This window comes from Diplodia seriata (assembly GCF_021436955.1).
Source record: "Diplodia seriata strain FDS-637 chromosome Unknown scaffold_8, whole genome shotgun sequence".
Lineage (NCBI taxonomy): Eukaryota > Fungi > Ascomycota > Dothideomycetes > Botryosphaeriales > Botryosphaeriaceae > Diplodia > Diplodia seriata.
In genome coordinates, this window is record NW_027117315.1 from 624,195 (window position 1) to 648,678 (window position 24,484).

Here is a 24,484-nt window from a genome sequence, read left to right on the forward strand (position 1 = left end):
TCCTCCCTGTCCCTCGCCGCCGCCGCCTCGAGCGCCGCCCTCTGCGCCGCCGTTCCGTCAGGGTATTGATTCCTAAACGGAAGCCCCCGCGTTAGCATCCCATCCCTAAACCACCATCATGACGAAAGAAACCCCACCACCCCCAATATGAGGGCGAAAGAGAGGGGGGAGGAGGGAGAAAAAGGATCCACATACTGCACATAACCCGGCGGATGCTCCAAGCTCGCCGTGCTCGAGCCACGCGTCCTCGTGGCGCCACCACTGCCATCCACCATGCCAAAGTTTATCGTCGTCGCACCGCCGCCGCCGTGGTAGGGCGAGCTCGCTGCTGCCGCCGCGTCCGTCGAGTGCGTGGCCGCCGCGTTTGCGCCCGGCGCCGGGATGCCGAACTGCGGCGGCGGCCCGCCCTGCATCGTCACCGTCTCCGTCACCGTCTTTGTGACCGCCGGCGTGCCGGGCGAGGCGGAAGAAGTGGTACCGGTGGGCGCGGGGACGGGCGCGGCGCCGGGTTGGGGCTGTGGCGGGGTGGAAGACGAGAATTGGGAGCTCGAGGAGGGTGGCGGAGGGAAGTGTTGGTTCGTCGAGGGGGGAACGGGCGCGGCGCCTGGTTGGGGTGGTGGGGGTGCGGCGGCGGCGGCGGTCGTCGTGGCGGTGTTGCGGGTGGGTGTGGGCTGCGGTTGCTGCTGGAGGTTGTCTGCTGCGGCGGTTTGCGGTGTCACACCGTCCGGCTTCGCGGCGGTCTGGGGGTTGATCGGCGCGTCCGAGAAGATGGGGATTGGAGGCATGGTTGGCGATGTCGTGCGAATTGGAGATTGGGTAGCCGAAGAAAAGAGGTGCCGAGTGAAATTGATGCGATGGCGAGGAAGCTGTATGCCTTTATGTAGTATGTGTGGGCGTCGCGGCGAGGATGCAAGGACAGGTGCCTGGCGCAGCAGAAGCGCAAGCTAGATGAGCTTGTTGCCTTTACAAGCCCGATGACGTCACGTGAAGCTTTCCCTAAAGCGGGCCGCCGATCCCAAGGCCCGGCAGCTGCGCCTCTACCCCAGCGCATCATGATTGAAAGGAGGCGGTTCGGCAGATGCAAGGAGGGCACAACGAAGACGATTCGACAATGGAATTACGCAACTCACCATGCCTCAACCACCCCGCCGGGCGGGTGTGCGATCTTCATCGTGGCTGAGGCTCAAGACCCTGTCTGTTGTTGAGATCTGGCTAGTTCAACATCTTCACCGCGCTGCATGGCGTTCAGGAGTAACGAAAAACACAATCGAATTCTATGCCGTTATTTTCTCCCGCTGCCAACCTCTGAACACCTCCTGCCGATGAGAATGCACTATCTAACGACGGAAGTGCCCAGCGAGCAAATTGGAAATCAAGGAAATCAGAGCGAGTCAAGCCAGCGAGATGCGCAAGGTACAAAGAAGAAAATTTGCCGGGTAAAGTACAAAATGCTTGGAAAGCAGGGATATCAGAAACCGCTCCCAGCTTTGTTTTCTTTCGTGACCAGAACAAGCTCAGGCTTGATCTTACTCTATCCACTCCAAGTCCATCCCCCCTTCGTCGTCCCCACCCCAGTATTAAGGTATGCTTCTCTCGGTCGATATCGAAGGAGAGTGCATTTAGCCGGAACCACCCTTGAACTTCTTGCCGAAGAGGATGAGCTGGACCTGGTCGTAGATGGACAGGACACCAGCGCCGGCAACACCACGGAGAATGTTGGCACCAGCACCCTTGAACAGGGACTTGAAGCCCTCGTTGGCAACGATCTGCTTGGCGGCATCCAGGGAAGACTTGTACTTGACGGCCTGCAAAGTTGGTCAGCATCATTCTGCGTGCTGTCAATCTGGGGTGCTGCTGATACATACCTCACCAGAAGTCATCATCATACGACGACGGACGGTGTCAAGAGGGTAGGAAGCGATACCGGCACCGGTGGTGACGGTCCAGCCGAGAAGGAAGGAGGCAAGGAAGTTACCCTCAAGAGGACCAACGAGGACGACGGGCTTGATCGAGTCGTACATGCCGAAGTAGAGACCACGGTAGACGATGATACCAGCAACAGAGGGACCGAAACCACGGTAGAGACCGGCAATACCGTCGGAAGCAAGAGTCTTCTTGTAGACGTCAACGAGACCGTTGAACTGGCGCTCACCGCCACCGGCCTTGGTGGACTTGGCGTCGTTGGCAAGACGGGTACGGGCGTAGTCGAGAGAGTAGACGAAGAGGAGGGAAGTGGCACCGGCGGCACCACCGGAGGCAAGGTTGCCCATCATCCACTTGGCGTAGCCATCACGCTCCTTCTTGAAGGCGAACATCGACTTGTAGGTGTCACGGAAAGCGAAGTTCAGGGCCTGGGTGGGGAAGTAACGGATGACGTTGGCGGTGTTACCACGCCACAGGGAGACGACACCCTCCTGGGCGGTGGTACGGCGGAAGCAGTCGGCGATGCCGTTGTACTTGCGGTCGAGACGACCAGCACGGATCATCTCATCCTATTGGGGACGCAGGTTAGCACATGCTCGAGGTGACGTCGGCTCAGCAGAGGAGGCTGAGAGCCAACGAGGTGGTCGAGGCAGGCGGTGAGCGTGCCCAGTCGACGAAGAAAGCGTACCTGGTTCTGGACGAGAAGCTTGATACGCTCGATGGGAGCGGCGGCGGTCTTCGAGACGGCGGCGGAGACACCACCCACTGTAGATAAGCAGTCAGCGATCGAGGTCCAGACGCAAAATTTGCAGCATCCATCGCGAATCCATCGCCGGTGCCAATGGCATCGGGAATGCATTGGCGATGGATGCCTAGGGGTTGGACGTACTCAAGAAGTCGACAACGAATCCCTGTTGTGATTGTGTTAGTGAGGTTCATCGAGGAGCCAACTCCGCAACTTGGACAGGTTGCAGCATCCGCAACGCCGTTATCGCCAACGACGCGGCAGCCGTTGCGAGCGATGCGGCGGGTGCTGCAGGACCGGTCCAAGACGAGCGTCGATGCGAGGAGGTCGTCAGAGATGACTTACGGGCATGCCGAAAACGCTCTGTTATCTTCTGTTAGCCGCAGCTCTATATCGGGTGGACGGGCGCGCATCGTCGCGTTGCGACAGCGGCATCGGAAAGACATACCTTGTCAGCCTGAACAACTTCGCCTTCCTTTGCCATTGTGCCGGTTGATCAATGAAACCAAACGGAAAGGGATGAGGGGAGATGGATGGAGAAGAAGAGGGTTCGAAAGGATTGAGAGCATAAATAAGGGCGGCGGTCGGCCGCGAAAACTTCGCTTGACCGCGCTACAGCGCAAGCGGCTAGCGCGCCAAGATTCGGGTTTACACGGGTGTATTCGAGCAGCGCAGCTGCCGGCCGTCCATCCACTCCAGCTCTCCTGCCGCCGACCCGCCAGCCTGCTGGGCCTCAGACGCCGCTGCTGCCCGCCCAATGCCGCTGCCAATTGGCCCCCCGGAGCCCGTCCTGCAGCCCAGAGCCCAGAGCCGCGCAGCGGGGCGATGCTGCTCCCACGACCGCCAGAGCGCGTGCTGACCATCCTGCCCGCGTGTCCTAACCGACTTCCTGGCCAAAATGCGCCCAAGCGTCTTCGGCCCCGGTTTTCTCCCGCACCGCCCGCAATTCTCTGCGCCCGCCCGCCAGACGCCAGACCCTTCCGAGGCACATGCAGAAACCGCCGCAAAAAAACCTGAAGCCCTGGCATTCGTCCCGACGTCACTCGCTCACCGTATAGGGGCTCCTAGCGCGAGGCTGACGCCGTCAAAACGGTGGCGCTGAGGTTGGCCGCGGCGTGCTGCACCATGCGCCTGCAGCCAACGCAGGGACGCACGCGCCGCTGCGACCAAAGAATTGTGCGACCCCGACCCAAACATTGCTCGAGATCTGGAAGCTTTCCAGATCTGCCCAGCCGGCCAGAGCCTCTCCCCAGGCACGTCATTTCCAGGCCAGCCTGCCGGTCTCGGGTCAGGAGAGAAACCCATTTTTCCATCACGTGTCTACCTTCTAGATCCGTCCGGGGCAGGCCGTGGTGCCTTTAATGATCTACGCCTGAGCAGACAAGCTTTTAATCGAGCCGCCTAATGGAAGGCTGTCTGTGCCCCAGGCTATGCCGCTCTCCCGCCTGTGGTATGACTCCCGCCTTTGCGGAGAAGCTGGAGAGAACCCTGTCATTTGAAACGGTTCTCACCTGATCATATCGTCTGACCCCAGACCATACTTAGACTCCACTTCATCCAGCATTGCTGTGGTTTCCAGACGCCAACCGCTGACACCACAGCGGAGCAACTGACCACGATGTGGTGTGGTGTGTTGGGACTGACTGAACCGTGAGCAGGTTCGAGCGATCTCTTGCGTCTGGCTGGATTTCTCAAATGAAGACAGTGAAGAGTCCTTCGGGCTGAACGCCTGCTATGACTGTAATTTTTCGCCGAGGAGAAAAAGGTGTGGAGCAACCTGCAGTCACGCACCTTTCCCAATTGGTACCTGGCAGCAACGAGCCAGCAAAGATCACGGACTGGCACCAGACTACTGTTCTCTTCACTTCGTCCCCTCGGCTTTTCAGCAGGAGGCAGCGGCTGCGTACTGGGGCGGTACGGTGGTGAAGAACGCAAAGTGTAGATCCGAAATGTTACTAATCCCAACAAAATTTCACAACCGAAATATTGACTCAAGAGTTGTACAGGTAAGCAGCGACCACGCCACCCCAGCCGCCTTCGTTCGTGCTCTGACCCGCAATGCTCCATCCGCCGCTCCTAACCATATTCGTCACTTTATGCACATTTGTGCCGTACAGATAGATACCGCTCGAAGCGTTATCTATGTCAATCGCCTCCTGCTGACAATCCGAGTCGCATTTCTCGCTTTCGTTTCCGCCGGTGAAAAAGGTCCAAAGGCAGCCGCCGTACAAGGAGAGGCTCTTGCTCTGCGCGATTCTCTCGAACAACGCTGCCCCGCAATATCCTCCACTGGACGCGGGGCAGTGCGAAAAGTCCGGATCACTGGCCTGCAATGCATCCGTCCATGGATACGGTGCGACGGTCCCGGAGTCCACCCCCTGCCAATACGGCGTCTCCGACTGCTGCATCGCGGCGAAGACGCTCTGGGCGGCGTTGAAATTGTACTGGTAGAGCGTGTTGTGCTCCATCGACGTGCCGACCATCCACGTGCCCTTCGTCGCCTCGACCAGCATCCCCCTACCCGTAGCAATGTTCTGCGTGTATATGCCGTCCAGGTCGTGGTCCGCCGTCCAGCCCCACACATTCTCGACGTACGCGCTCGACTGCGCTGTCAGGTGGATCAAGCACCACGCGGCCCGGCACGGCGAAGCGTCTTCGCAACTTGTCTGAACGGCCGACCCGGCGGCGCCGCCGACGCGCATGTGCGAGTTGATTAGTGCGACATCGCCAGGCTGCTCGCCTGCCATGTTCACCTCAACCAGCTTGCAACCCGGCAGCACCTCGCCGACGGTGAACATCATGTCGATTATCTGCGCCACGCCTACGTCTCCCGGTGCCCCGACCTGGACCATCGGCATCGGGATGTTGGGGTAGGAGAAGGTGGGTCCCTTGGCGCTGATGACGGAGGCGTAGGCGTCGCCGTAGATGCGTGTCCCGCGCGGAATGAAGATCGTGTTGGTGACGACGTACGTGCCCGCGGGGATGTAGATGACCTTGCATCCGGCATACTGCGTAAGGATTGCGTTGATGGATTTCGTGTCATCGGTGTTGCCGTCACCGTAGACGGGATATTCCGGAACAGCCTTGATGTTGAGGATCTGCGAGCTGTCGTACTCGTGGAATGTGGGCGGCTTCATCACGAAGTAATTGCCGTTGCTAGTTAGGGCGGAAGACCGAGGCGTGTATACCATAGCGCCTTGCTGATATGAGGGACTAGGGTTGCCTTGCGTGTACTGGTCACCGTTCAGTCAGGTTAAGTCGTTGACGGGTGGGCAGGAAGGAGGCCACTCACCACTTGACCGCGGATCCAGGTAAATGGCACATTTCCCCTTAAGATAACGTCGCCGCTTAGAGTGACGGTGTCACCGTCGCTTTGTATGTTCTCGAGGACAAGCTGGTTACTACCGTTGACCGACTCGTAGCTGGACACGAATGTGCCCGAGTTGGCAGTATAACTATCGATGACAGTGAGGCTGCCTGACGTCTGGCTGCCATCGAGGCAAATGCCGACTCCGAGACACTTGAGAGCAAGTCAGACAAATCCCTCAGAGTTCGGCGAAGTACATACGTTTACATCAAGAAAAACGCAATCGTAACCTAGCGCGGAACCGTCAGCTCAATCGTAATTCAAGGCCGCGAATCACTTACAATCTACGATCGCTCCAATACCACACCCGTTGAAAGTCACTGACTTGATCAGCCACTGCTGTCCGCTCAAGTCCATTCCTACGGCGCCTCCGTTGAACGAAAGGTCGTTCAAGATGACGTTGCTATTGTAGTCAAGCTTCGTACTATACGCATAAGAACAAAGTCCGTCAGCCCGAACGACTCCCAGTTCCACCTTCCCACACGGAAGGAGAAAAAAAAAAAGGTGGGGGGGACACGAAAGAAAACAACACATACCTCATCCCGACATGCCTGGCCCCCGGCGGCATCTCAAACCTCACCCGCGCCAACTGCGTCCCCTGGCTAACCGTCCAATCCAGCAGCACCAGCTCCTCGTCGCCCGCGTACGCCTTCGAATCCACCACCACGTCCCGCAACCCCACGAAGAAGCCGTTCGTCGCGGGCAGGTTCGGCTCCTTGCCGCGAATCACGTAGTTTCCCGCGGCGGAAGAAGAAAAGCCCGCGGACACGGCCAGCACGGGCGGCGACACGGCGTCGCCGACCAGCACCGTCCCGACCCACAGCTGCAGCGGCGCGTCGAGCAGGTACGTGCCCGGCGGCAGGTAGACGGCGGCGGGCGTCAGGGTGGAGCCGAAGGACGGGCCGCGGCCGGTCGTGTTGCGGAGGTTGGGGTAGGAGTAGGAGAAGCTTCCGCCGCTGTCGCTGTCGATGTTGACGGTGCCCCCGTCGTTGATGGCGGCTTGGATGGCGGCGGTCGAGGGAAGCGTGCCGGAAGGGTCGGCGCCGTAGGAGAGCACGTTGCGGTGGACCGGGTAGGTGCTGTTGAGGGGCACGCCGAGGAAGGGGGAGGTGCCGAGCTGGGACGGGGAGGAGGAGGAGGGGGAGAGGAGGTCGGCGTACCACCATGTGGAGGGGTTGGTGGGGGTGAGCGGGTTGCAGGTGGGAGGCGTGTTTGAGGGTGGTGGAAGTGGTGATGATCCTTCGGTGGAGGTGGACCTGGGAGGGGATGAACGTTTGGACTTTTTTTTTTTTTTGATATGGAAATTTGAAGCAAGACCAATGGGTTTCAATGGTTGTTGACAACAGGATGATATTGCGAGAGCAGCATTCATATCTGAACGCAGCAGTAGGAAGATGATGATGTGATTTTTGGTAAAATCAGGAATAGAAAGCATACATACAACGTATCGAATGCTGAAGAAGAGTCGGGCAAAGCAGCAGTAGTATCGCTCTCGAACTGTCGACGAATCACACCATCGGGAACAAGTGCGGCGGCAACGGCCGGCGGCACGGACGCCAACAGCGCTGCAAGTCCCCTCATCGCCGGTACGGACAAGTTCGGAAGATCAAGCAGAGGATGGACCGCTGCAGTAATATGAACAGGTATTGTCCGTGCGGAAGAATGCATCGTCACAGCATTTTATAAGGCAGGCTGTCGCAAGGTTCCGGTTGCAGACGACGACGACAATCGCTCTTCCTGCGTGATTTATTGTTTTTCTTTTACCTGGAATTGACAGGGGACACATGTACCAAATGCGTTTTGCGCGGGAAGTCCACGTGGATACAAAGAGGTTGGAAGCGGAAGGGTAAAGCACTTCGCTTTGAGCATCCCTTGTCTCGCTTAGTTGCATGCCTTCATTGGACCCGTTGACTGTTACCGCCGTAGTGTGGGAGCACAGAAGGGATTGCAGATCTCCACAGAGCCGCATCCAGGCTGGGGAGTTCGGATCCCGGCACAGCTTGGTTCTCACTCCTGGCTCTTACGGTGCTCGTCATCCGAGTGGTTCGGGTAGAAAACTTTGCAGCCCGTTCTGGTTATGTCAGCGGAAAAGCCTATCTTGTTTGGGCCTCGATTGTGAGCAGGAGTACTTGTTGCTGTGTGGTAATGCACAAGGGAAGGTGAAGAATGAGAGAAGAAGATGTGATCCTGTCAGGCTTGCTCGTCGTCGTTGTATTACGCGAAAATGTCATTACAAAGCTTCAACTAAAAGCATTTGGTATCCTTTCAAAAGACTGACGGGTTGGCAGAAGTATCAAAGGAGAATGTACTTTTTCCTGGTTGGCCACATTGGTCTAAGGGTCTTTCAACAGCATACGGCAAGGTATGGCTCTGGAGATACTTCATGTATCTTGTGACCAGCTTACAAGAACAGAGATATGCCATCCATAGATAAGCACGGTCGTAAATAGACATCATTGGTGGAAATCGGAACCGCCACTGGGCCGAAAATTGACCGTTAATGGCTCGCGGCAAGTTGTCATTGGAAGAGCTGACACATTGGGAAGCTTAGTGTCGGTCTGTTGCCGGAGAAACCTTCAGTAGTAGCGGACTTTGCGAAGTAGAACCTGGAAGGAAGAAATATGGTGATCTGCGTCCCGAACGGATCACCGGAGAGGCTGGTTTCCAAATCGGGTAAGCACTACGATCCGGCTTGGCCAATTGAAGCAAACCCAGCAAACAACGAAGCAACGTCAATAACCACGCAGCCAACGTCAAATCGCCGGCGCTCTATCCAATTAGAAGCCTTGTTGCGGACTTGCTGTATGTTGATCTCCCACGGGAATGGGTGCTGGACCAGATCCGTTGAAGCAACGGGACTGACTGCAGCCGGCGATTTCCTTGTCGAAGTCGATTGTGGTTTCGAGCCGCTTAAGAGGTGGCAATGCAAGCAGGCACTTCGTTGCTGGGGGTTGGACGCGACGGTGGAGAATGGGCGAAGTCGTGAAGGGTGGGGGCAACCAGGCAGGCACGGCCAGATCCAAGAGGGGCTTAGTGCGCTCCAGTTCCTCGTCGATCCTTCGTCAACACCATTAACCTCTCAACACATCATACTCATAATGATCCCTTATTTGGCTTGTGAAAGGCACAGCACTGAGCCCCAAAGAGACAGGCACGACCCGGTCCATGTACCCGACCGCCACCGCCGCTTCTGTCTTCCAACGCTCGGTTCGTGGGCACTGAGAGTACGCAGTTACCCATCAAGATTCATTCTTCCCAGCTGTCTTCTGGCTGCGGCGTCGTCAATTAGTGATACACTGACAGCTCTGCCTTACTCTCAGTAGAAGCAACGCATGACGACGGCATGCTCGTGCTTCACTCAAAGTCGACGGCGAACTTAATTGGATCAGCCGGTATTGCCCAATCAGGCAATTTTTCAGGCATGCACGTCCAATGTCAAGCAGCCACCAACGGGCCGCCACGTTCCCGCAGCCGGATGCTGTCGACTAGTATGTTTCCTTTTCCAAGCAAGGCTCACCTATGCGGATGTCGTTGTGCAGGGCTTATGCTTCGGAGTTTGGCTGGCTGATCTCTTCCGCTGCTAAGTAAATGTTGGTATCCGAGCAGAAGCATGATGATGATCGTCAAAATAGTGGATAAATCCTGTCCGCAGGTCAGCTTCTGCGCTTAGCTAGAAGTCATTTCATCGCTGTACATACCTTTTGCTCACTTGCCCATATCCCACAATAACACTCTCGAAGTTCACCACCACCCTCCTTAGCACCCACCACACGGAAACCACCGTCATCACCGTCAAATCGACCAGCCAACGCACCGGCGCTACCCCAGAAGCGCTACTGGATAGTAGACCGAGCATCGGCGAAGAGTGATCCAACAAGGAGGCTGTCGACGGCGGCGACGACGACGGGGAATGGGTGAGGCCCACCGTAGGTGCTTACCTCAACTTGAAAACTGCTACACCACATCTTCCGCTCGCATTCCTACACGCGGGATGCAGAAACTCCATGCGCGTCGCAGTATGACGTCCATGTTCAGCAGGTGGGCAAGCGACACACGGCATCGATGCCTGGCTCGGTCCACCGGCTAGGATTCGCATGGCGAGCATGGGATTATGGGGACGGATGGCTGCTGGGTCGAAGTAAATGTGGTATTAGACGGTGTGTCCGCCCCTGGGTTGACTCATGCGCTGGGCAATCGGCAGGACGACGGCCGCGAGACGAGACGGCGGCTTTGGTTCAGGGATCGATGTTGCATTTCGACGTATATCTGTTACGAAGTAGATTTTGGATTTGAGGGACTCTGGTGGAAGGTATATCACAATCTGGTCTGAACTGTAGATGTTGTGGGTTTCTCATGTGCAGAGCTGAGGGACGCCTTGGACGGCTGAGCAGCGCGACCGGCCGAGTCCCATCCTTGGCGCGCTGCTTGACTACTGTCAAGCATCCGCACGCTGATACCCGTCCCGTCAAGAAGGCCAAGGCCCACGCTGTGAGCATGGGGCATGCAGGCGCTCTTCCAAGCAACGAGGAAGTGGGCATCGCTGGGTCCTCGAACGGCAGCCTGCCAGCCACCTCAGCCCCAAACCCGCCCACGCGGCGATGTTGCCACACCGCTTCATCATCCCCCGGCCCAGCGATGCACGCATTCAATCGTGCCGTCTACTTCCACAGCGCTGCATCCATCTGAGACTGCTGGTCACACCATCCTTCATGCGCGGCTGTGCCCGGCGGCAACTGCAGTCGGATAGGAGGCAAGAAAGAGAGTCTTACAACGAGACACTGCACTGACAGGCCGTCGTGGCAGGTGCCGGTCTCACATGGGTCAGCGGCTATCCGGTCGTCGTCTCGTGTCAAGAGGGAATGCCGGGAATAGGACGGGCGGGAGGCGACAGGCGCCGGTCCACAGCATCTTGGAGCCCAGAACGCGGTACTCTTGGTTGTCTTGCAGGGTTTGGCCGGGGTGCCTGCGAGCGGGTAAGAAGAGTTGCTGGGTGAAGCTTGTCGTAGACAAGCCTGTCTTCTGGTCTTTTTGACAAGTATCATGGTGCCATGAGGAGCGTTCTGAGACAATGCTGTGGAATCGTGAACGGGGCAATGGCGCTCGACAAAATATGACATGTCGTAGAGGAATGTCGACTTGCCCATGGGGGTTGTTTTATGTTTTCTCTTTTCTTTCTTTCTTTTCTTTTCCCTGGAATAGCATGCACATACGCCTGAACATCAACGAGAGTGACGAGAAGTTCCTGCAAAGAGGAAGACGTCAACCTCACAGCAGCGAACGCGATAGACCCCGAGAGGACTGTCTCCATGGACACTTCGCAATCGCAGTGTGAAGAAGTGGAGAAGTCGCACCAACAATCGGCACCTGCCGCGTGTGGGAGTACAAATGCAGCGACAAGGGTCCCGTGAGCCTCCCTTACTCACCTCAACCAGAACCAGGAATCTCGACTTCCAGTTTAATCGTCATGAATTTCTGCAGCCGGACGAAAATGAGCAACAATCAGCAGACGATCAACGGATCCCCATCAAGGGGCCATACTGCACGATTCGGGCCAGCGTGTCTCAGCAAGGGCGCCCGGCTTCTTCCACGGCGACGCCGGGCGCTAGAAACCTAGCCCGTTTGCACCTTTGATGAGGAAATTGGAAGATACGGAAGGAGGCATCGGGCGAAGATGCTCCGCGGGGAAACTGGACCCTACCGAGAGACGTGCGCAGAGCGGAAGCAGCGGTGTGGCTGCGAATGCGGAGGCGGGGCTGGGCGCTCACTTCAGCATAGCAGACGCACTACCGCGCGCGCTTTCTCCAAAGTGCCCGGACTCCCTGCAAGTCACTATACGAGTCAACTCCTCGGATTACAACAACGGTGCGCCTCGGATTCTAAAAGCGTGCAGATACGTCTGACCACAGCGCGCTGTCCAGATCCGTCATTTCCGCACCATCGCAACGCGGTCGGCTGTGCCTCTGCAGGAACAAAGGTTAACCGCGCCCATCCATGTCAGTGCTGCACCGGTCCCTGTTCTCATTTCTGGTGGGGATTAGACGCCAGTACGATGCAGTGCGCGCGTGTATGATGGCCGTGTTACGACGGCGCGCAGATCCGATACACAACTTGGATGCGCTCAATGAGGCAAGGCGGATCCAGCGCCCTGTAGGGCAAAGAGCCCCTGAAGAAAGGGTGGCAGCGCTGGCGTGAAGGGTGGATAGCATTCTTGAAGCAAGCGACAAAGCCGGGGCGTGGCGATTGGGCGGTGCCTGGATTGTCTGAAACCGAACGGCTGGAATCTACCCACAACCGAGCAGATCTCCGGCCGTTATGTCTTTCATTGTGAGGCTGACGCAAGGGCGGAGAGGGACGTCGTAGGGCTTGGCGTGAAGAATAGCTTGGCACCAGGACTAACTGCACCTTTGACGTCGACCCGGGACGAGATCAGGCCTCTCGACCGCGAGGGCGCGTGTTTGCGGCCATGATTGATGGGAAACATGGCCGCATCTCAGCCCGCCGCTTCCCGACACAGGAGTCCAGCGCGGCAAGGAAGAAACACTGACGCACCAAAAAGTACCAACATCGACATCGGCGCCATTTCCGACCAGCCCGGCTGCAGTACAGCACTGCAAATGCCGCGTCATTCTGCAACATGAGATTCCGTACGTACCAGAGGCGCAGTGCAGCTCCCAAGCCGTCTGGAACTCAGACGCTTGGGATCGGCACGGCTAGGACTGTTTACCTATTTCTGCGCGGAGTGCCAAGCTGACGGCGGACATGCAGACCCGGCCCTGAGATGCCTAATTCTGGTTGGCTAAGGGGCGTTACTGGCCAGGTGGGCACAGTGGGCGACGACTGGCGTATTCCGCAGCAGACAGCAGACAGCAGAAGCGAAGGCGTTGGCGCTATAGCGTGAGCAGGATCAGGCACGGCACAGCCGATGCTGACTACGCGCAAAACAACAATAGCGCCGCCGGTTACTGCGGGCGCCGCTCATCTCAGTCATCCGGCTGGCTGGTGGCGTGGCGGGGCCAGCAATAACACCAGCCGGTCTTAGGTGCGCACAACACGCGGACGGAGCCAGGCCATGCCGTCGATCCGGCAAATGGCGCCATGCAGGGCGCTCTGCATTCCTTGATGGTGGACAAAGACGCAGAGGGCTGGATGCACGCGGAGGCAAAGGGATGGAGGCTGCGTGAGGAGTGCGTCTGAGGCCGGGACAATCTTGCCGTAAACGAAGGGGAGATGAGGGCCTGCTCGGATGGTCGGGGCTCCTTCTTGCTAGGTGCGGAGGCCGGAGGGCCCTGCTATTTGGCCACGGGGGAGGCCGCTGGGCCAAGAGCGGCTGCGCGATATTCGAGACGGCGCGAAGACGTCAAGCGTTCCGCGCTCAGCGGCCAAGTAATTGCGCTCAGTGGCCGGTGCTCCGCTTCGCCCGCGAGTCTTGGAGCTGCCTCTGGCGCCGCCAAGGGGCGCAGAATGGCTGGGCGAGCCAGGACAAGCACTCTGGCAGTGGTGCGACAAGCCGGCAGACGGCAGCGCGCACCGCGGGACGCAGGGCGGCTGCGAGCACGTTCTGGCCGTGGTTGCGCAGGCCGCGGCGGGCGCTGAGTCGTGCTGGCGCGCTGCCGGGCGGCCGCAACTTGCACGACGGGCGCGGTGAGGGCGCTGGCGAGGAGGCGCGGGGCCGGGACGGCGAGGGCGCGAGGTCAAGTCGCGGGCTGGAGGGCTGACAGACTTGGGCTGATACGGGCGCGTGGGCGAATGGGCGCGATGCAGGCTGCGACGTGCCGGCGGAGCGACGCGCTAGGCAAGTTGCAAGAATGCCAAGAGCCATGGCGCCCACGGGTGCATGGGTGCGGCCACTTCTCGTAATGCAAAGCGACGCAACGCGCGCAGAAGGGGGCTGTGCTGCCCGTCGGCGCCCGAATGGATAATTAGCCGGCGCCTGCTCCAGCAGCGCTGCTTGGTCCGACGCTGCGCCAACGCCCCCAGCTGTGCCGAGAAGCAGCGGACCAAGTCCTCCCCGCCTGACCCGGCACGCCTAGAAATCTCAAAACGCCCGCACGCCCCAGCCCTCAGTCCTCCTCTCCCAAGCCCGGCGTGCGACGGCACGAGACTCTTAACTCCCAGATTTCCGCTGTGCCCAAGAGCGCGACGAGCGTCCGCTTAGCAGATCTGTCACCGCTGCACCGCGCCTGCCACTTTTGCCCTTTTTTTCCTGCGCTCAACCCACGCGCTCTGTGCTTCCGCCAAGCCAAGACTCGACGCCCACTCAACACCACCACGCGCGCTCTTGGCCATGTCGGCCATCGCTGAAAACCCCTCTGCAGCGCCCGCTCAGGCGCCCGCGCAGTCTGCGAGCACTCCCCAGCAGCAGCCGCAGCAGCCCGCCCAGGCACAGACGCCCGTCCAGCCCCAGGCGCCCGCGACGCCCACCACCGGCGGCGGCGACTCGCTTACCTGCCAGTGGCAGAACTGCGGCGAGCGCCTGAGCACTGCGGAGCTCCTTTACGTGAGTCGCCCGCCTGCGGCCGCCCGGCCAGCAAGCTAATTGCGTGCAGGACCATGTTTGCGAGCGTCACGTTGGTCGCAAGAGCACCAACAACCTCAACTTGACCTGCCAGTGGGGCAACTGCCACACCACGACTGTCAAGCGTGACCACATCACTTCGCACATCCGCGTCCACGTCCCGTTGAAGCCGCACAAGTGCGACTTCTGCGGCAAGGCCTTCAAGCGTCCCCAGGATCTGAAGAAGCACGTGAAGACGCACGCCGACGACTCAGTCCTCCTACGCTCGCCCGAGCCCAACCGCGGCAACCCTCACGGAAGCTCCGGAGGCGGCTACCCCGGCCAGTCTGGAAAGCGTAAGTCATCTCCCGCAGCGATGTTCAAGCAGCACCGTAGTCCCCTCCCCTCCGTTTTCTTGGTTCTAATATGTCTGGCAGATGTCGCTGACTTGCAGGCGCTTGCTGGAGCAGCGAGCGGCTTCTACCAGGATGGCATGGGTGGCAACTCTGCCTATGGCCACCCCGGCGCCGCCGCTGGCGGTGCCTTCTACGGCGGTTCGCAGACCAACTCGGCCTATGGCCCCGTCTATTATGCCGTCAACCACGGCAACATCCAGAGCGACTACGAAGTCCGTAAGAGGGCTGCCTTGGATGCTCTGAACGAATTCTTCGGCAGCGTCAAGCGCCGCGAGATCGACCCCACGACCTACTACGACGTTGGCCAGCGCCTCATTGGCATCCAGGGCCAGCTCCCTCTCCTCGCGGGTTATGGCGGCCAAGAGTACCACGCACAACCCGCCATGGTCTCTCCTACCGGCCATGGTCCAACTCCATCGCACCAGTACTCGCTCCCCATGCCCAGCATGCCCAACCTCAGGACCAAGAGCGACCTCATCGACGTGGACCAGGTCCTTGAGCAGCTCCAGTCAACTATCTACGAGAACCCCAAGCAGGCCGCGGCCGCTGGCGTCGCTCAGCCGGGTACGCACTATCTCCACTCTGGCTTCAACTACCGCTCGAGCAACTCGCCACCGGGCAGTCACTCTCAGCAGCCTCAGTCATCTCACGCCACCACCCTCGCGCCCCTCTCTGCGCCGGCAACTGAGACTCCTGCGCTGACTCCAGCATCGAGCGTGATGTCGTATACTTCAGGCCAATCCCCCGGTTCTGTCCACTCTGGCCAGACCATTTCTCCCGTGTCGCGACCCAACATCTCCATGTACCCGACTCTCCCCTCCGTCAGCGCCATGTCGGACATCGCTGGCAGCTACCCGGCGACCAGCAACGCTCCCAACCTTGCTCCTTTCGACTCTGACGGTCGCAGGAGATGGTCAGGCAACCAGCTGCAGAAGTCGCGCCCGTCGCGTGATGAGGATGCAATGGATGTTTCAGACAACGACTCCACCCCTAGTGCGTCACGCCGCAACTCGGTCGACCGCGACGGCCTGCGCAAGGACGTCCACAAGCTCGCTATCCAGTCGCCTCCTCCGCTTGATCCGTCGCTCCGTTCGCCTGGTGAGCAGTCTGAGGCTGCTTCCGAGCACCAGTCTGAACAGGGCGGTTCGGAGCAGGACAACGAGGCGTGGGTGCAGAACATGCGCATGATCGAGGAACTGCGCGCGTTCATCAAGGTGAAGCTCGAACGCGGCGAATACGACGACGAGCAGTCGGCAGGCGTCAAGCAGGAGAGCGCAGAAGACCGCGGCTCTGCTGGGGCGGGCATGTCGGAGGAGGAGCGCAGTTTGTATCCGGTCCTACGAGCGGTGCAAGACAGCGATTAAGGACGCTGCTGGTCAAAAGTTTACGTGTATTATGATGCCCGGGTAGGGAATGGAACTGCATTCTCCCCTTTCCTAAGTTCTCGTGGATGAGATTTTGCGGACTCCATGCTACGGCTGGAGCAGAGGCGATGCGCAGGTGCAGCCAGGAGCCTCATTCGTTCTTCATTTCCTTTGTATTTCTTTGGTCGGAGTCTTACCAGGAGTGGGTGGATCAGGTGGCAGGAGTAACTGCAGGCGCCTCTTACGGACAGGCTTGTGTCGAGGCGGTTTTGATTTTGTGCTGGATTGTGGCTTTTGGTACGCGCTACCTAGGTATCTATCAATGGGCAAAGTCATATTGTTCTCCCGATTGACCCGATGCATCTGGTGACGGGCTGGGATCAGGAACCCTGCGCGCTGCACGCTTGGTGCCGAGAGTTCCGCTGAAGGAGGAGATGCTGGCGGGGAGAGGGGCTTGGGCCTTGGCCGGGGTTGACATCATCGGCCCCAAGCGCAAGCGAGGCGGCACTCGCCCCTTGGCCGATGCTATCGCGCCGCACCCCACATCGGCGCCCAGACATTGCTCGCCGTGCTTCTCTGACCACAACTTTATCGTAACTGCCGCCCTCTGCCGTCTGCCGATCGACGAACGCAACCTCTATCGTGCTCAAGCCTCGCGCCCAAGAAGCCAGCGAGTCAAACCCGACATCGGTGCCGACTCTCGAGCCCTCTCGCTCTTGCCTCTGTCGGGGAACTCGTCCGGCAATCCCCAGATCCTGCTTCAGCGAACGCATCACCTGCCTGCAAGCCGTTCCACAAGGCCGCCAGCTCATCACCTCATTCAACTCGTCCAGCACACACTCCTTGCTGACCTGCGGTATCCGGTAAACGTCTGCCTGGCGCCTGCAGCTTCCGATATTACCACTCGTCCAACGGCAGAACGTGCACGCCCGCCGTAACCTGCTCAGCCAGCAACATCGCTGTTGGATTCGCCGTCACGGCCAAAGCAAGCCCCGGAAAGAGTCGAGAGTGTATCCAGGCCTAAGCTTTCACACCCCTACCTCGGTCGTCTACGCAACCGGGAGAGCCCAGCCTCTTACTGACGACGAAGTCAGTCGCGAGTGGACGCGATCGGATTCGGGAAGGGTTTGCTTTTCCAAAGTCCTCTTGTGTTTTTCTTTTGGTGCTCTTTTTGTACTACCAATCCCCGTTTGCTCTCTACCTATCTTTTCTCGCTTGCCGTAAGCCCGAAGGAAGCCCTTTCTTTCGTGTGCCGCGCACCGACAACTACCCGCGCTTCTGCGAATGAGAGCAGGGGAGAGCAAGACATACATCTGAAAGCCAAACGACCAAAACACAAAAGCAAGGATGTGGGGACGCGGAGGCGCAGGTAACATCCAGCAGGCCACCGAGGCCAGCAAACAGCGTGCATCGGAGGTGAGTCCTAAGCGCCCCGGTTTCCTCACCCATTTCTATTCTCGTCTACCTGTTTTTGTGTGGCGCCTGGACCCTCTGGAACTCGGCCTGCGTGGCTGTGTGACGTTGGCGTGAGCTGTCAGACGGATGAGCCGAGACCCGTGCCCAGCTATTGCCCACGTTTCCTGCCATCGAGGTAGACTAGTCATGTACTGGCGTGGTAGTGCACGCCGTGGTGGGTCGGACAGCGCTACAAGCGTAGAGGGGGGAGGCTTACGGTCTTGCTGCTGGCGAGACGTCACGGCTCTCTCTAGTCAGCACAGTCGAGTTACCTCTTCCGTCCATCGACGTCGTACAGCGGAGCCTAGCTGCCGTACACGCGTTGTCCCCCAACCACAATCCCCGTCTCGGTTCACTCCCACTCGATCCAATCACCTTCCTCCCTTCTCCCCGAACAAAAACCAAACTAACCTTTTCCGCCCACAGGCCCAAGACCTCGAAGCCGCCAACCACCCAACCACATCATCATCAGCAGCAGCCCCTCCGTTGGACACGGCGACCGCCGCCTCCCCGCAAGAATACAGCCACATGGGCCGCGGCGGCGCCGGCAACTGGTACTCCCCCAGCGCCCTCGCCTCCACCGGCACCTTCGTCAACGCCGACACCGTCCCCTCGTCCACCACCTCGGCCGCGGCCTCCACCGCCGAGCCCCCGGCCGCGCCCCTCGCCAACCTCGACTCCAGCTCCAACTGGTGGAACACCGCGACAACCGCCTCCCCCACCACCACCACCAGTCCCGGAAGTAACGGCAATCAGCAGCAACAACAGGCCGCCGCCGCCGAAGCCGTCCCCGTCGCCCGCACCGGCCGCGGCGGCGCGGGGAACTACGTCTGGGGCACCGCCGACGTCAGCGAGCGGCGCGCGGAGCAGATCCGGCGCGAGTGGGGCGAGCTGCGCGAGCGCGAGAAGGGCGTCAAGCAGAAGGTCGCGCAGGACGTCGAGATTGCGGTGCCGAAGCCGCCGTCGGCGGTTTTGGGGAGCGGGCGCTCCAGCAGCGGACGGTGGGATTAAGTAAGAAGGGGTGAGTGGTGGTGGGAGTGGATGATGGGTGCGGAATGGGCTACTAGATGGTTATAGTCGGTTTTGCAGGCTGGGGCAGAGAGAGAGAAGTGAAGAAGGAAGGTGTTTGGTGTTTGCTTGACTGTGGGTTATGTATGGCTGGGGGAGTGGAGAAAGATAGTTAGCTGATATTGGCTCCTTTTGTACACTGGTCTTTTGACATATCTCTCTAGACACAATGGTGCTGGTGGCCGGTAGCTCTATGCCTGAACATAATGCCGACTTGAACGTGGCGTTGAGAATGCTGGTCACGCAAACGATCGAAAAGAAGTCGCAGTCTTGGGTTTCGGATTGACGTTTTTGATTTCTCCGTCTACAATGGGAGCCAACATCCACATCAACCGTGCGCCTTGATTTTTCCCTCTCCGTTTCCAGCCAGACCATTTTCATGTCCCTTTTTCACTTTTCCCCGCCACAAGCGCATCACATGTCCCATTCACTCAAGCCCAGATCCCAATCCGGTTCCACCCTCATGAGAAACCCGAGCAAGTCGTATCGGCCATGCGTGTCTTGCAGCGTTTGTTGCAGCACGTCATTGGGGGTGGGTATGTGCAAGAAAAGAAAAAAGCTAGGCAGCGCATTTACTGCTCGGTCTGGAAGTAGTTGAGGAGGATGTTGCGCTCCTGAGACTCCTCACCCCAGTCCTTGACGACGACGCAAGAGCAGTTGACGACCTTGCGGGCGTTGCCCTCACGGTCGATCTGGCCTGTAAATAGACAGTCAGCAACCGAACACAACGGAGAAAATGCAAGAGAGAGAGGTAGAACGTACAGAGACCGGCCCACTCGCCGAGCTGCTTGCCGTCGGGAACCTTGATGAGGGGGATCTTGTGCTCGGAGCAGAGGGCGACGACGAGCTTCTTGTAGGCCTCCTCCTCGCACGCCTCGTTGAGGACGCACATGTGCGCCTGGCGGCGGTCGAGGGCCTTGGACGCCTCGCGCAGGCCGCGGGCGAGGCCGTCGTGGATCAGGGCCAGCTTCAGGACGCCCTTGAGGGCGTCGAGCACCGACATCTGGCCGGAGGAGGCATCGGCCGAAACCTCGACCTCCTGCTGCTGCTCAACGGGGGAAGTGGGCTCTTCTCCGTCCGACTGCGTTCACAAAGACGTGCGTTAGCATTCGATGTTTCCGATGTTTCCGGATGCGGGTTTTTCATGGCGGCATCTCATGGTTTGAGGGCGCGACGGTGATGTGCCGGCGACGAGGCTGAGGCTCAGGACGAGGCGTGTTGGTGGGTGGGAGGGGCTACGGGTTGAAGTAGCCGACAACCTCATTGCGAGGCTGTCTTGGGGCGCGGGATCTCCTTACCATTGTGACTAGATGGTGGATGTGATGTCGGGTGTTCCTCGAAGAGATGCGACGGAGACTTGTGGGTTGTCGTTCGTTGGTGGGTTGCGAGCGGTCGAAAAGTTTCCCGATAGTCGATTTTGCGGATCGAGCTCACTCTGTGCCGTGAAGCGAGTCGGCCCGGGTCTTGGCGGCCAGCGGAGACTCGCACCCACACGTGATCACGTAATTCGTGCTCTCCCCCCTCACGCGCTTGACTCCTCGCCTTGCGCCCTGACCATGGGCGGGTAGCACGCCTAAGTCGATCTACACGCCAAGGTCGGTTGCTCGATTCAATATATCAAATTCTCTTATTACACCGTGATAGCCGCACTGCACGAGGGAAAAAGCAATTTCAACGCTGCCATTCAATCGCAGCTATCGGATTCTCCTGTGTCAATGACACATCATCCAAGAACCATCCGTCCCACGCGCCTTGCCGCTTTTCCAAATCCCCTGCTAATGGAAAGGAAATTATTGAACCGAGAAAGCAAATGGCCGTCCCAACTGAGTCTTGTCGCCTTCCGATAACTCCACCACGCTCCACTCGAGAAAGCCTTGGAGCCCGCCGCAGAAACATTCTAGAACTGAAAAGAAAGCAGGCTGGTCTTGAGCGGTGACGGAAATGAAGCGTCAGAGCGCTATGCTTCGAAAGAGAAAGAAATACCGAGCCGCTGAACGCTATCAAAAAGAAAAGAGAGCAAATGGAACGTCCGGGGGTAGTATCGAGTTATTTTCGCTCCCAAACGCCGGTTGAAAACACACAAATGAGACGGAGGCGTCGCTGTACAGGGGCTTTTCGAGGCCCGTGTCAAGGGTATGGTACGGTAATGGAAGATATCCCGGAAACAGAATTGATGCAAGGAAAGGTCGCGCAGTGCTGGAAAGATTAAAGAATATAAATGGTGGTGGCGTGGGAATCCCGACGGGTTGGGTGGTTACATGACCACGCAGCAGCAAGCACTCTTCTTGGGCTTCCCCTCTTCCTTCTCGCCAGGATCGGGCATCCTGATAGTTTCGGGCTTGGGGCTGTGCTGGGCCGTGACGGTGGTGGTAATATTGGGTGCAACGGGCGAGGTAGGAATGCTGGGAGTGATCTTGTACCCGGCGTGGTTCTCCGTTGTACCGGTCTGAGGCCTGCCGTTCTGCTCGACCTTCGGGGAGGCGTTCAAAGGCCAGTTGGAGCTCGGCTCTTCGGCCTTCTGCACCTCCTCCTTCTTCTCCTTCTTCTCCTCCTTCCTGTCCTCTCTCTTCGATTCCCTCCTGTCCAATCTCTTCTCCTCGGGCCTTGGCTGGATGTGCTGTACCTCCAATGATTGGAATTGCTCCGGTTGAGGGTCCTGAAGGACTGGGGACATGGAGCCAGTGGAACGACGGTGTTGTGAGTAGTCGTACTCGTTGAGCTGCCTGAAGTCTTTGTCGTAGATGTTCCCAACTTTCCCTTCCTTCTCCCACTGCTCCTGTGCCATACGCTTTGCGTGCGTTGGGAGAATCTGTTGCTCCGGGGGCAACCTGGGATCTGGCTTGTACATGGTCGCAATCCAGGGCGCCTCTCCCTCGGGGCGAGCTGTTTGCGGGCGTGAGGCAGTGCGTGGTCGGCCGTTGTTGTTGGTACCAGAGTTCGTCCTCGACTTGGGTTTAGTCTGCGAGCCAGTGCGCGACTTGCTCTGCGTCCTCTTCCCCGAGGCCGGCACTTTGCTCGTGGGCATCTTGGCCTTGTTCGGAGACCCGTTCTTAGGCGAGGTCCTCTTCGAATCGATATCGCCATTGTTCGAGCTTCCCTGATCAGAAACATCATCCAGAAGCACCTGGCTTCCGATACTGCCGCCCCTCCTCCGTCGGTAAGCAATACCGTCAGGTCCCGGCGTGGCGCCCAACACCTGGCTTCCGCTCCGACTGCGCGGCAGCGGTGCTTCTCTCTCAACAGCTTCCGCTGGGATCGGCGCTGGAGTGTGCTTGGGGATTGGGATCCTCGAGGTACCAGGCCTGGGAGGATCCTTCTTGCCTGAGTTGTTCTCCCTCTCAGCACTACCTTCCTCACGGAAACGCCAGTCGGTGACAACGTTGGAGTGTCGGTGCTCATCCGGCTCGTCCTCTGCAGGAATCGGAGATACCATGCGTGTCTTTGGCTCGTCACCAGAGAAGTTTCTCAAGCCATCTCTGCTAGTAGAGGTGTCGCCCCTCTTACGAGATGTAGCCCTCGACCTGCTGCTATCTCTGCTTGTCGACCTTCCACCGTCGCGAGGGAGGAATCCTGCTTCTTCCAGCTCGTGGCGCTCAATCTGAGCGAGCTTGTCGCGGTGAATCCAGTACGACTGGTTGCGCTCGGTGCCGTCCTTCTCGTTCGACTGGACGCCGTTGGGGACCCTCCGCTTGTCTCCGTTCTTCTGCATGTCGAGCAGACTGTCGGCCTCGCTCTGCCCACTCGGCTTTCTGGCTACGGCGTCGACTCGGCTGGGCACAAGGTGAGCGTCAACATGCCCCGACTTGTTGGAACGCGCAGAGTCAAAGGTGTTGGAGCGGTGCTGGACGGCTCGAGGGAATCCGTTTGGTTGGCCGCTGAGCGGTTGGCGGGGTGAATAGGTCTTTCCGGCGAGATCGTTTGAAATGTAATGATCGAAAGTCACGTTCTGGTGGGACCTATGACGTTAGTGCGACTAGTTTCTTGGACGAGACAGGCTTCACCATCGGGACCCTGAGCGGATGCTAGAGCTAGTGTGCAGGGCAGAGCCAACGCTCGAGGAGACGCAGGGCCGCACGCTCGGGCAGTTCAGGAAGGGCACGCACCTCGGGACTTATGGGGACAGCGAAGTCCCAGGAGCTGCGTTCGCCATGCGCGGAGGCGGGAGGCGTGATGGTAGTGACGGTCTGCGCGTGAGACACCATCGCCATGCGGGGGGGAGGGTGCCGCTCAGCGGTGGCGGGCGCGCTGCAAAAGAGGGAGGGTTGGTGGACGGTGTTGAGGCGGAGCGCAGAGGGCGACAGGGATGTGGTGCCGGGTGGTTTCGTCGGCGGCGCGAGAAGGAAGCAGAGTCCCCTCAGGTGCCCACTTAGGCGGTCACGCTATGCGTCGGATGGCAGTCTAGGGATGCTACAGGCACCGCTGTGCTCGAGGGGCTAGAGAGACAGCGGGACGGGCGAGAGTGGGTGTGGGCGGCGCATCGGCTCGGGGGCTCGCAGCGAAATTGCAGCTGAGGCGGGCGGCACGGCGGATATGAAGGCCAGATGACAGTCCGGAACGTGCGCGCGTCGGACCGAGGGGCTGGTGCGGGCTCTGCAGGCAGCGCAGGGCTGAGGCTCGCAGTCGCAGGCGGAGAGGAGTAGCGAGCGGAGGACAATGGCGGCGCGCGAGCTGCGGTGCAGCACGAGACGGCGGGCTTGTTATTGGGAAGCATCTCGTCTGGCCCGGCCATTCAACACCCCTGCCCCGTCCCTCTAACGCCCGACGGCGGGGCCTGCAGCCGAGACGTGCGAGCGCATAACGGCCAGCTATTGGCGACCGCGGCGTTTGCAATTTCGAGTTCTTCATTCTTCTCATGGTTTTTCGCGGCCAGGGGCTGCACCAAGCTCTGCAGCGCAGCAACTATCGGCCGTTGGGTAGCTGTGACAGGCGCCTCTACCTAGCTCGCGCCGCCATGAGAGGTGGTGCCGTGGTGGATGGCGGCTGCGTGATCCGCCGGGGATCGTCGCGTCGCGTCGCTCGTGCAGTCGAGACAAACGAATGGCTGGCCGGCGCCGCCCACTGCCCTTCGCCGCCGACCCGCGTCTTCACCGTCTCTCCGCCAACCCAGCGGACGACGCCTCGCACGCTCGTCCCCACAACACGTCACCTGCGCCGTCCATCTGTGCGGCTCCGACAGGCTGGCCGTCTATCGCCGGGTGGTGTGGCGGGGGGCCCCTCCCAAGCCGCCGTTGCCTTTTATATCTCGTTTGCATGAACGCGCCAGGCCCAATGGTCTGTGAGCCCGTCGCCGCCTGAAAAAGGAACTTCGCACGCCCTATTCAAGCAGACAGCCCCCGACCCGCGCCCTTCCGACTGCGCAGCGCTGCCTTACACGAACCGCCCGCAGCAGCGCTGAAATGTCAGCCGCATTCACCGCCAAACCATCGTCGAGCTCACCGCGCTTGGAGATCAGGAGGAGATAAACGGGGCCGGCCTGCTTCTTCGTCGCTTTCCAGAAAACCAACACGGGACCGTGCCTCCATGCATGCAGGCGACCCCTCACATGTCCACCGCTGCGCTTCGCGCGCTGGTGGCGAGGCTGAGCCGAAACTTGGCCATTGATTCATACAACTCAATCGCCCTTCCCGCCGAAAGTGGGGTGTCTCAGACACA

The 24,484-nt window shown here is 59.3% G+C and overlaps 6 protein-coding genes across 6 annotated transcripts; 1 reads left to right on the plus strand and 5 right to left on the minus strand.

Moving 5' to 3' along the window:
* Positions 1 to 1,619: 1,619 nt before the first annotated feature.
* Positions 1,620 to 3,152, minus strand: PET9 (ADP/ATP carrier protein; the record flags this gene model as incomplete). Its single annotated transcript, XM_066779197.1, has 6 exons — positions 1,620 to 1,805; positions 1,866 to 2,492; positions 2,612 to 2,688; positions 2,813 to 2,834; positions 3,014 to 3,031; positions 3,117 to 3,152. 6 exons carry the CDS (start codon positions 3,150 to 3,152, stop codon positions 1,620 to 1,622), a joined length of 966 nt encoding a protein of 321 aa, XP_066630001.1.
* Positions 3,153 to 4,659: 1,507 nt separating this feature from the next.
* On the minus strand, positions 4,660 to 6,392 carry SLS55_007783 (uncharacterized protein; the record flags this gene model as incomplete). Its single annotated transcript, XM_066779198.1, has 4 exons — positions 4,660 to 5,901; positions 5,961 to 6,188; positions 6,237 to 6,265; positions 6,317 to 6,392. The coding sequence occupies 4 exons, from the start codon at positions 6,390 to 6,392 to the stop codon at positions 4,660 to 4,662; spliced, it is 1,575 nt and encodes a 524-aa protein (XP_066630002.1).
* Positions 6,393 to 6,483: 91 nt separating this feature from the next.
* On the minus strand, positions 6,484 to 7,201 carry SLS55_007784 (uncharacterized protein; the record flags this gene model as incomplete). The annotated part of the gene is made up of 2 exons (XM_066779199.1): positions 6,484 to 7,152; positions 7,196 to 7,201. The coding sequence occupies 2 exons, from the start codon at positions 7,199 to 7,201 to the stop codon at positions 6,484 to 6,486; spliced, it is 675 nt and encodes a 224-aa protein (XP_066630003.1).
* A 6,668-nt stretch (positions 7,202 to 13,869) lies between these two features.
* On the plus strand, positions 13,870 to 16,309 carry SLS55_007785 (uncharacterized protein; the record flags this gene model as incomplete). The annotated part of the gene is made up of 3 exons (XM_066779200.1): positions 13,870 to 13,873; positions 14,029 to 14,036; positions 14,582 to 16,309. The coding sequence occupies 3 exons, from the start codon at positions 13,870 to 13,872 to the stop codon at positions 16,307 to 16,309; spliced, it is 1,740 nt and encodes a 579-aa protein (XP_066630004.1).
* Positions 16,310 to 19,404: 3,095 nt separating this feature from the next.
* On the minus strand, positions 19,405 to 20,133 carry RPS12 (40S ribosomal protein eS12; the record flags this gene model as incomplete). The annotated part of the gene is made up of 3 exons (XM_066779201.1): positions 19,405 to 19,529; positions 19,595 to 19,913; positions 20,131 to 20,133. The coding sequence occupies 3 exons, from the start codon at positions 20,131 to 20,133 to the stop codon at positions 19,405 to 19,407; spliced, it is 447 nt and encodes a 148-aa protein (XP_066630005.1).
* Positions 20,134 to 21,086: 953 nt separating this feature from the next.
* SLS55_007787 (uncharacterized protein) lies at positions 21,087 to 23,040 on the minus strand (the record flags this gene model as incomplete). Its single annotated transcript, XM_066779202.1, has 2 exons — positions 21,087 to 22,778; positions 22,936 to 23,040. The coding sequence occupies 2 exons, from the start codon at positions 23,038 to 23,040 to the stop codon at positions 21,087 to 21,089; spliced, it is 1,797 nt and encodes a 598-aa protein (XP_066630006.1).
* Positions 23,041 to 24,484: the final 1,444 nt, after the last annotated feature.